At 33.7% G+C, this 12,168-nt stretch overlaps 1 protein-coding gene across 3 annotated transcripts; it reads left to right on the top strand.

Annotated features, from left to right (window-relative positions):
* The first annotated feature begins 574 nt into the window (after window positions 1-574).
* smad4b (SMAD family member 4b) lies at window positions 575-11,096 on the top strand. 3 transcript variants are annotated; one of them, XM_052598517.1, is made up of 11 exons: window positions 575-624; window positions 1,590-1,928; window positions 2,750-2,924; window positions 3,020-3,049; window positions 3,902-4,114; window positions 4,284-4,388; window positions 4,467-4,517; window positions 5,660-5,843; window positions 7,081-7,249; window positions 8,221-8,359; window positions 9,680-11,096. In XM_052598517.1, exons 2-11 carry the CDS (start codon window positions 1,689-1,691, stop codon window positions 9,889-9,891), a joined length of 1,518 nt encoding a protein of 505 aa, XP_052454477.1. In that variant the 5' UTR covers window positions 575-624; window positions 1,590-1,688; the 3' UTR covers window positions 9,892-11,096. The 3 variants fall into 3 exon arrangements, with proteins under 3 accessions (XP_052454477.1, XP_052454475.1, XP_052454474.1); XM_052598515.1 differs by having other exon boundaries at window positions 3,887-4,105; XM_052598514.1 differs by having other exon boundaries at window positions 3,887-4,114.
* Window positions 11,097-12,168: the final 1,072 nt, after the last annotated feature.

The following is a 12,168-nucleotide window of genomic DNA, read 5'->3' as shown; positions in this document are numbered from 1 at the left end:
TACCTGTTAAACAGTAGACAGCACACGCGGTGTTCATCTAATAAGGATCTCCACCGCAAGCAAATAATAGCCTTTGCAGATTTGCTTTCAATTCAGTGCAGTTCCATAGCCCCGTTTTCAACGCTGCTAATATTCTTAAACGTTACAACTCTGAGTGAACCGCTTCAGAGCTCAGCGCGTGCAGCATGGAACTGAACGACTCAATCAAACTGATTCATGAACCAATTCACTCGTTTGCCAATTGGTTTGATCAAGCCTTTGAACAGAATTGACTCAAAAGAATGAATCATTGGCGAATGGGCATCGCTCATTGCCCAGAGAAAAGTAGACGGCGTGTTTGGAATAAACTGAAGCATTTATAACATTTATTGCATTAAGATAAAGTAACGAGAGGGGCGTCGCTCACAGTAACGAAGTAAAAGTACAGATGAGTTATTTACTAAACTGAAAGATTATAATTTGAATTTGTGAGTGACAGACAAGTAGAAATGTGGGGGCACACTGGGGGGCCAATCAGTTTTCAGGAGGGGCCAGTGCCCCCATGGCCCCTCCCCTGGCTACGCCACTGCGGTGACGTCACCGCGCTTACGTAGAGACGGTCTCCGTGTATTGTCGCCATGAATCGTAAGTGTTTCTGTTGGTATTTTCTCATTTTATTTTTAATTTCGACTTAATACTTAGCTCTAGCACTAGAGTAGGCATTTGATCTGCCCGTTCCACACATATATATAAGGAGTATCTGTTAGCCGGTCAGCTCGTTAGGTCCTAGTGAGATCAGTCGCATTGTCACAGACTGGACTGTGATTTATTATCATCTCGTTCACAGATTTAATTGCTATAATAATTAACTGTAATTATGTGCTTTTGATGAATTTGTAGTTTAATAGACTCCATTGGAATCATATATGTTTCCATCATAGCGGTTTTAGATGTTAATTAATCTGATAAACCAATAATTCTGCATAAATATGAGCACTGCTGTGTTTAATCAGAAGTAATAATATGTGGGATGTAAATACTCAATTAGTAAATGTTTCACTATTATTGAACATAATCTACTTGATTGTCTTTGTTTTAGATTGATGCTTTCTATCTATCTATCTATCTATCTATCTATCTATCTATCTTATCTATCTATCTATCTATCTATCTATCTATCTATCTATCTATCTATCTAAGATCACGTGACTCTGAAGACTGGAGTAATGATGCTGAAAATACAGCTTTGATCACAGGAATAAATTACTTTTTAAAATATATTAAAATACAAAACCAGTATTTTAAATGGTAATAATATTTTATAATATTGCTGTTTTATTTCTGTATTTTTGGTTAAATAAATACAGCCATGATGAAAGAAGAGACTCCTTTAAAACATGAAAAAAAATCTGTATATATATATCTTATATATATGTATATATATATATATATATATATATATATATATATATATATATATATATATATATATATATATATTTTTGTCTGATTGAATTCAATGCAACATGCTTTATAGGCATGTCAAATAATTGTATGTTTGTTTTCTAAATGCAAAATATTGTATATTAAGTCATGCTCTGTGTTCTTAGGCTGGTGTGGAGCACATCTCGACATCAAGGAGTGAAGACAGACGTGTTGAAGGACGTGGGTTTGTTTATTCTCACCTCTGGTTGTGTTATTCCAGCAGTATGTCTGTCTCCAGCACACCCACCAGTAATGATGCCTGTCTGAGCATCGTCCACAGTCTCATGTGCCATCGACAGGGAGGAGAGAGCGAGTCCTTCTCCAAACGAGCCATAGAGAGCTTGGTGAAGAAGCTGAAGGAGAAGAAGGATGAGTTAGACTCTCTGATCACTGCCATCACTACGAACGGGGCTCATCCCAGTAAATGTGTGACTATACAACGCACGCTAGACGGCAGACTGCAGGTCTGGTTGATTATTAAAATGGACAAGGAATAGTAGTTATAGTAGATACTCACCCTCAGGCCATCCAAGATGTTTTCTCATCACATATTTGGAGAAATTTAGCATTACTCTACATCACTGTCTCGCCAATGGATGCACTGCAGTGAATGGGTGCCGTCAGAATAAGAGTCCAAACAGCTGATAAAAACATCAACATGTAATCCAAACCACTCCAGTCCATCGGTTAATGACTAGTAATGCCAAAAGCTGCATGTTTGTAAGAAACAAATCCATCTTTTAGTCACTTTTGACTAAAATAGTCCATAATAACATTTATCTCAGTTAAAAAGTCAATCCCCTGTTGTCCTTTCACAATAAAATCCACAAACATATTTGTTTAAAACTGCTTTGGACTGTATTCACTTGTAAACACACTTGATTGGTGCGTATTCCTCTTCCTCCTCTTTCTTACAAACGCCCAGCTTTTGGATTCACAAGACGTTAACTGATGGACTGGAGTGGTGTGGATTATCATGATGTTTATATCAGCTATTTGGACTCTGATTCTGACGGCACCCATTCACTGAAGAGGATCCATTGGTGAGCAAGTGATGCAATGCTACATTTTTCCAAATCTGTTCTGATGAAGAAACAAACTCATCTATATCTAAGATGATCTGAGGGTGAGTAAAGTTTCAGCAAATGTAAATTTTGGGGTGAATTATCCCTTTATCTATAAGTGGAAGTTACTCTGGAATGAAATTCTGTTCTGTGTTTTATGTTCCGTGTGCACAGTTCTGCTGTGATGATGTGTAGATCGATGCATCTCATTTGTTTCTCAGGTGGCCGGTCGTAAAGGATTTCCTCATGTTATATACACACGGCTGTGGCGATGGCCGGACCTGCACAAGAACGAGCTGAAACATGTGAAGTACTGCCAGTTTGCCTTCGACCTGAAATGCGACAGCGTGTGTGTGAACCCGTACCACTACGAGAGGGTCGTGTCTCCAAGCATCGGTGGATTGTCTTCTGTTGAACATTCCTGTCAAAGCTCTCTTACTATGTAGAATAATGCTTATTCACGTGATCTCTCTCCGTCTTTCCATTTTCAGATCTGTCGGTTCTGACTCTGGGCGGCCCAGGTGAGGGTGCTCTCACTTCATTTCATTTTTAATGATCAGTACTTATATTTAAATTAGTTATATTTAATAAAAAATTAATTTGTATGGACCATACAATTATATTAAACTGCGTTATTGACTCAAGACACATGCTACCTTTCAAAAGTTTGGGGACAGACTTTGCATTAAACTGATCTGATGGCATTAACTACATTTATAATGTTTACAAAAAGTGATATTTCCAAAGATTTTGAACTTTTTTTTTTTTTTTTATACTTTCTAGTCATCAAAAAATCCTGAAAAAATGATTATGGTTTATTTTAAAATTATAAAATTATATTATAATATAAAAAGCATGTTTCTTGAGCAGCAAATCAGCATATTAAAATGATTTCTGAAGGATCATGTGACACTGAAGACTTTGCATCACAGAAATAGCATTTTAAAACATATTCAAATGTAAAAAATTAGTTTTAAATGAAAAATTGGATTGCACGGTATTACTTTTTTTCTGTGTTTTTGATCAAATAAATACAGCTTTGGTGAGGATTGGTGACTTTTAAAAATATTAATAAAATCTTACAGACCCCAATCTCTCCCATATCACTCTCTGATATTATTTATTTAAGCATTTAGCAGACGCTTTTATCCAAAGCGACTTACAGTGCATTCAGACTAACATTTTTAACCTAACATAAAAATATCACTCTTTAAACTCAAATCAACATTTCATGTCCTTTAATTTAATTTATTTGCTAATTAGGCATAAAATAAGCAGGATTTCCTAGCGGAATTTATCGTGGGATAATGATGGAATAACTATGTGATCCACTGCAGATTGGTGAGTAAGTCATTTAGCGTGTGTAAGTGTAGGTCCGAGTGTAGATCCGCTGGTGAAGGATGAGTTCGATGCTCAGCCGTCTCATTCTGCTGCTGATGGAGGTCACAGTATTCAAACCATCCAGCACACAGCCTCTTCCTCTGCCCCGCCCGACGCTTTCAACAGCCCCGCCCTCCTGCCGCCAGTCGACTCCACAAGCTCCGCCTCCACTTCAGCGTTCACCAGTATGGCTGCAGGTCCAGCCAGTAAGTCAGTATTTCTTCTGTTTGTTCAACCAGCAGGACAGAATGCATCGCCTTTTTACTTCATGCATCTTCTAGCTGTAACCCATCAGTCAAATGAACATTTTCCTGATACCTGATGATCTTATGTAGATCTGAGAGTGTATGAAATCTGCATGTTTTCCTCCTTCAGATGCCCCCAGCTCATGGCCCAGAGGAAGCAGTTTTCCTCCCAGCATCCCTCAGCAGAACGGCCACCTGCAGCACCATCCTCCTCTTCCTCATACGGGCCAGTACTGTGAGTCACTAGATCTACCCCCTAACTACCATGTTTTAGTTTCATCATTAAATGTTTCTCTTTGTCTGTCTGGGTCAGGGTCCGTGCATAATGAGCTGGCGTTGCAGCCGCCCATATCCACTCATCCAGGTGAGGAATAACACACACACTGCGCCCCGGTTCACTAACTAGAGAAACTATAGTACGTGAGAATAACTAACTCTGATGCATGAGAGCATTCTGTTTATTGTAAGCTCATGCTGCAGTTTTGTCATCAGCTGCCTTCAAATGCTGAAGCTCTTCAAAGTCAGGTGGATTCTGATTGGCTGTCAGTAGAATAATCTTCCTGAGAGTGATTCCAGTGATATCATTCCTCTGTGAACGTCCCTATTCTTCTCATTATTAAAACTTATCATTATCATCCTGAGAGTGAACAGGCCTTTAGTCTGTCATGGTTTTTATTGTTAACTAAAACAAAACATATTCAAAACACTTTTGCTACCACTTTTAACAATGTTTCATTTGTTCACATAACAGATTAATAAATGCTTTTGTTTAGTCTAAGTTGAAGCACTTAAAATAAAATTTAGTTTTAACTGTAATAATTATATATATATATATATATATATATATATATATATATATATATATATATATATATATATATATATATATATATATATATATATAATAAAACAATTTTAAGCTGTCACGCAACCTTAAAAAAAAAAAAAAAAAAAAAAAATTATGTATATATATATATATATATATATATATATATATATATATATATATATATATATATATATATATATGAAAAAAAAGACAAAAGATAATTAAAACTGAAAATCTATAAGTTAATTCAAAATAGAATACTAAAATGACACTGGTGCCTTATCATAAAAATGCCAAAGATGTGTGGATCATACATTATTTCTGGTAAATTTAGTATTTGTAGTATGCAGTATGCATGAATAAAAAGTATGTATCCGCAGAGGCTTTTAGCTATTATTACCCACAACCCCTTGCAGTACAGAAGAGGTTGAGTTCATTTAACCAGTACATGATCACCTTAACATGTACTGCAGTATCAATATCTTATTGTGTTTTTACATACAGCAATCTATGTTCTTACCCATCATCAGTGAAGCACATTTTTTTAGTGCATCAGAGAAGGAATCAAAATATTTTAAATATGCGTATTTCAGAATCCATATTAAAATCCTGTGATGTAAGGGTTAAAAATGCTTATTGATTTGTAACTGCACGGTTTCTCTCTGGTTTCTGCTCAGCTCCAGATTACTGGTGCTCGATTGCGTACTTTGAGATGGACATCCAGGTGGGCGAGACGTTTAAGGTGCTGTCTAACTGTCCCGTGGTGACGGTGGATGGTTATGTTGACCCGTCAGGTGGAGATCGCTTCTGTCTCGGTCAGCTGAGTAACGTACATCGCACAGAGGCCATCGAGAGAGCCAGGTATGGTGACCGAATCATCACTGCAAACCTAACACTGCTAGTATTAGGATTACCAATTTTTTTTCATATTTTGGTTGAGATTTTATTTTTATATTTTGTTATCATTTTAAAGTTGCAGTAATTTTGATATGTATTTTTGTCATTTGTATTAGTTTTAGAATTTCTGAGGGTTTGTTAAATTTCAGTTAAATATTATTTTATTTCAAGTAACAAAGATGTTTCTTTTTTTTATTTTTTTTTTTTATTTAGAATATTAATAATGAATATTAAGCCATATTTGTTTACAAAGTATTAAATTAGTGTTTAATTTAAATGAGTATTATTTAGTATTATATTATTTAGTTATGAAATAATAAATATAATACTTGCCCACACGTCACTTCACTTCGTCACTTATATTGTGAATTAAATGTATTTTTTTTCTTCTTCTGTTTACAATTTTAGTAAAAGATTTTAGTAATTTTGTCATTTTTATTAATATCATTAATATGTTATATAATTTTTATTAATTTTATTTCAGTTATTTTAGGGCATCAAGTTAGACTAGATGAAATGCGAGTTTATTAGTCTGTCCCAAATTTTACTGCAAAATAAACAGTGAATAGATGAAATAAAAATAAAATATAACTTTAACACTGTATTATCAGTGCTATTTTAATATCACTTTGATATTAAAGTTTTTATTAATATTTTGAATTTTGTATTTTCTGTTTTCAAGTTTTATTTATTTTTTCCTTTTTACTATTTTCCAATGTCTTTTTTTTATGTTTTATTACATTTCAGTTAAATATTATTTTATTTCAAGTAAAAAAAAAAGTTGTATTTAATTTTTTAAAATTTTTTTACTATTAATAATAAATAATAAGTCATATTTGTTTCAAAATAAAAATATTTAATTATTATTAAAACAATTTATGGTCTTAGTTTAAGAAGACTAACAACACTGGTGTTATTATAAAAAATAATTAAGTTTATAATTTAATGTTATTAACAATAAATAATACATTTTAAATTGTATTGTTTGTTTATTATCAGAATAGTAGTAATACTAAATCATTAATAATGTGAAATCTGACTAGTTAACAATCAGAATATTAATAAGTAATAATAAGGCTTGTTTGTTTGTTTGTTGTGTGGTTGTAGTTTGTGTAATAACGACAGCACTGCATGACAAGACTCTGTGCCTCATGTCTCTTCTCTCCAGTGAGTGCAGCTCTCTCTGTTCTCTGTCCTGCAGACTTCACATCGGTAAAGGTGTTCAGCTGGAGTGTAAAGGCGAGGGTGACGTGTGGGTGCACTGTCTCAGTGACCACGCTGTGTTTGTCCAGAGCTATTATCTGGACCGCGAGGCTGGACGAGCTCCGGGTGACGCCGTCCACAAGATTTACCCCAGCGCCTACATCAAGGTAACACAAGCGTCCGCTCCACCCGGTAGGATTAGTAGGACCTTCTTGGACAAATGAGTGATATTCTTTCGAAGTACAATGGAAATACTATGGTATATGTGTATACAGTGTGAGGAAGTCGTTAAACTATTATTATCTCACACTACTAGTAGTCTACTAACAAAATCATTTAAGATATTTAAGGCGGCAGTGTCTTTTTAACAGCAAAAATAGTACGATTCAGTCATATTATTTACGTTTAGAATAAAAATGTTAGTAATGTTCCATAATAAATATTAAATCATATTGTTTGTTTATAATCTGAAAATATCAATAACATTAAATAATAAGTAGAAGAAATCCTATTTGTGTTTACAATCTGAATAATAGTAATATTAAATCATATTTGTTTTCAGCCAAAATATTATTAATTAAATATTAATACTATTTTGGTTGAAAACAAAAACGATTTATTATGATGTAATAATCAGTCATATTAAATTGTATGTATGTGCACCAGGAAACTATTAATAATATTAATAAAATATTACTAGATCATGATCTGTATTTACAATCAGAATATTTGAAATATTTAATCGTACCTAGTTTTTTTTCTGTTTCCGGACTTCAGTGTTTATCTCGCCTAAGAACAATAAGGATCTTATTTAATGTGACCGCAGTAAACTTGCTGAAACATTTACACTAAATGCAACCAATAAAATGAATAAAATTCAAAACCTAGTCAACTGCAGCATTTATCAAATGATTTTGCTTTGATTCTGTGTGTATGGGCATCAGAATTAGTTTATACTGGTGATGTACCGCAGTTTTGTGGTGTTTGTGCTGCATCAGTGTGGTGTAACAAGTGTGCATCCTAACAGTGTCTTTACGAGGCTTGGACCATCATTAAAAGTAGAGAGTGGCAGCAGGAGCAGGTCCTCTCTGCTCTGCGTGTGTGACGTCTGTGTGTGTGTGTGTGTGTGTGTGTGCAGGTGTTTGATCTGCGGCAGTGTCATCGGCAGATGCAGCAGCAGGCGGCCACGGCTCAGGCTGCAGCAGCTGCGCAGGCGGCTGCGGTGGCGGGAAACATCCCGGGCCCGGGTTCGGTGGGAGGCATCGCCCCTGCTATCAGTGAGTCTTAGTCACTTTCAGCTATACAAGTGTAGATCCGTTTTCTGTCATGATTAATGAAGCCCAGTCACAGAGCAGCGGTTCGTGTGGCGATCACGGCTGGTCATTGAAATAGTGGAATAATCCATGAACCATGTTTTTTGTTGTTGTTGTTTTTAAGTGGTGGAACCAAATGATATTTGTGCTGTTCTGTTCCGTTAATGTTTTTTTTTTAATTTTTTTTATTATAATCACTTTTTTTTATTTTTATACTGGAACTATGTGTAATGATTTTCATGACGTTCAGTTCTGTTAGTGTAATATAAATAATAATAATAATAATAATAATAATAATAATAAAAGATAAAATAAAAACCAAATGATTTTCAGGATGTTCAAATTCTATATGGATTTTTTTTTATAAAAAATAAAATAATAAATACTGGAACCAAATGATTTTCAGGATGTTCTGATCGTATAAGGATTTTTTTATAAAAATAAAATAAAATAAATTAATAAATAATAATAATAATTATAATAATAAAATACTGGATCCAGGTGATTTTCAGGATGTTTTAATCCTATAAGGATTTTTTATTTAAAAATAAAATATGTTTGGTTCTGTTAAGGTTTTTTTTTTTTTTTTATAGTACTATAATCAAATTATTTTCATGACATTCGTTTCTGTTAACAGTTCTTTACAAAAAATAAATAAAAATAATAATAATAATAAATAATCAAACCAAATGATTTCATGACATTCTTATTCAAATATTCAATACAAATCATTTTTATAAATTTCTGTTTAGATTTCTTTAAAATAACAACAATAATAATAATAATAATAATAATAATAAATACTGTAACCAAATGATTTTCATGACATTCGGTTTTGTTCATTTTTTTTTTGGTAAGTTTACAATAAGGTTACATTAGTTAATTTATTAAGTAATGTGAACAATACATTTATTACAGTATTTTTTCATCTTGTTAATGAAAATACAGTAATTCATTGTTTGTTCATGTTGATTCACAGTGCATTAACTAATGCTAACAAGCACAACTTTTGATTTCAATAAAGCATTGAAAATTAACATTAAGATTAATAATTGCTGTAGAAGTATTGTTCATGCTTAGTTCACGTTATGTAAAGTACTTAACTAAAGCTAACTAAAGACCTTATTGTATCCGTTTTTTATTTTTTATGCTTGTATGAATGATTGATTGATGTTCAGTTCTGGTAAGTGTTCTTGAACTCCTGCTGATGCAGTCAAAACCGAGTCCTGAAATAGTAGAGCAGTGTTTGCTGGGTTTAGTAGTGATCCGTCTGCCTGTCCTCAGGTCTGTCTGCTGCGGCAGGCATCGGTGTGGACGACCTGCGGCGTCTCTGTATCCTGCGCATGAGTTTCGTCAAGGGCTGGGGTCCCGATTACCCTCGCCAGAGCATCAAGGAGACCCCGTGCTGGATTGAAATTCATCTGCACCGCGCTCTGCAGCTCTTGGACGAGGTTCTGCACACCATGCCTGTAGCCGACCCGCAACCTCTGGACTGATGCTCCAACATCAAACCTTCAACCTTATTACATGACTGACCTCTGACCTCAGCCATGAACCTCAGCAGAGTATGATTTTTTTTTTTTACGCCATCTGGCAACACGTTAGAGAACCAGCAATACTATAAAACAACATGAACTTTGATCGATCCAACAGGACTGTTCGTCAAAACACCGTAAAATCATCTTTTTTTTTTTAACAAGACCTTCACTTTTGATGTTCAAAGAGGAAATGACCTCATATTGCATTTAATCCAGTTTACAGTGGCCACATACAACAAAGAAAAACTTGAATGCATCAGTTTTAGGACTAGTTTACTAAGAATTACTCATTTATCTCTCATTGTAGTTTGTAAAACCATTTTCTTGTAAATCATGACATTGAATTGAAAGGTTTTATGAACCCTGTAGACAAAAATTCTAAATTATGTGAATTGTTGCATTCATTAACGATTATGAGGGGGGAAATTATGTAAATGATTGCATTACGTTAAATGCAGTTCATTTATGTAACAATGGTTTTATGACTAAAGGATCGTGGCATTTGCATCCATTTGAACGTAGAATATCGTTTGAAATTTTAGAAGTTTCTTGAGCAGCAAATCAGCATATTATGATGATTTCTGAAGGATCATGTGACTGAAGACTGGAGTAAAGATGATTTGAACTTTGATCACAGGAATAAATTACTTGAAATATATTGAAAAATAAAACAGGTATTTTAAATTCTAAAAATATTTCACAATATTACTGTCAATATAGTCTTCTTAAGGCGAAGAGACTAAAAACAATCTAAAACTTTTGAACAGTAGTGTAAGTTTATTCCAATTGAATGCAATAATTTACATAATTTTATAAAACAAGCTGAATAAGTATTTACAAAAATTGAATATTTATTTCATTTGTATCGATTTGAACGCAACAGTTCTTGTTAATATGGTTTCACAAACTAAAACTTCACCCAGATATTTGTTCAGCTTCTGTTTTATGATGATTCGTAAAAAAAAAGATTTCTGTAAATTATTGCATTGCATTGAATTGTATTCTGCTTATGTTTCATGAATGAGATCGTTCTCATAGTTACAGAAGTTATACAGAAATTTGGGTTCATGTAAATTGTTGTATTTAAGAAGTTCAACAAGTTGTATAAGTAAATCCTATTCGATTCAATGTGACGGCTACACTAAAAATAGTTTCACAAACCATTCTTTATGTAGTTTATGTAGCACATAATTCTTGTATTTCTGCTATTTATGTGTGTGTGTGTGTGTGTGTGTGTGTGTGTGTGTGTATGTGTTTTTGTGTGCATATTTATACACGCACAATTAACAGAAATAAGAAACAAACTATTTACATATTTAATTTAATTTCGTATTCAGAAATGGCTTTTTATGATGAGTTCACAGTCACTTCCTGATGTTTGTAGCGAGTATGTGGCCAGAATATTGTCCTTTGTGTGTGTTCATATTTTTATTTAGTATTTTTTATAACTTTAATAACTTGTTTATATCAAGCACTTGGTTACTTTATATCACCTGTAAAGATTTTCACTAAACTTTCCCTGGAAGGGCTCCGTCTCAAACTGAGTGCAGTCAGGATCAGGATTGAGATGCAGCCAAGTGCATTTAGTCTTTGATATAAAACTTTGCCTCCATTTAGCCCAGGTGGGTTAGATATGGTTAATACTGATTATTTTCTTGTACTAACCAGTATTGTCTTCTCATTGTATGTGCATTTGTATCTTTTCTTCTTAGTGTTGCATGTTGGGATGGAGACGGAGCGACGTGATAATCGAACTAATTTAAGAAGCAGCAGTATTGAATATGAAGGCTTGTTCAGAATGGCATGCTAGTATTTTTGCAGCATGCAGTATTGTTCATAGCACATATATGATCATATTGCACAATGCATATTGCTCGATTTGATGGTGTGACTAAACTAGAGTAATAAACATACATAAACAGTAATGCTGAAGCAATATGAGGCACATTTTTTTCAATCTTGATTTAGTATTTGATCAGAAGTTCAAAAGTTGAAGATGTTATTACAGTAAAATCAGATTACAGATGCAAAACAAGTGGATTCTGGATGCCACTTGCTGAATTAAACATGCAACTTGAGAGAAGGTGACAACAATAAAACAAATAATGTTGAAGTTCCACATATTTAAAAAAAACAAAAAAAAACTGTATGCAGTATATACTGTGTAGTACACTAGTATTTCATTCTGAACACAACCTGTGTGTCAACCGGAGAGAAACGGCTGAATGAGCGACT

This window comes from Carassius gibelio, chromosome A5 (genome assembly GCF_023724105.1).
Source record: "Carassius gibelio isolate Cgi1373 ecotype wild population from Czech Republic chromosome A5, carGib1.2-hapl.c, whole genome shotgun sequence".
Classification (NCBI taxonomy): domain Eukaryota; kingdom Metazoa; phylum Chordata; class Actinopteri; order Cypriniformes; family Cyprinidae; genus Carassius; species Carassius gibelio.
This window is presented reverse-complemented; position numbering and strand designations above follow the sequence as displayed.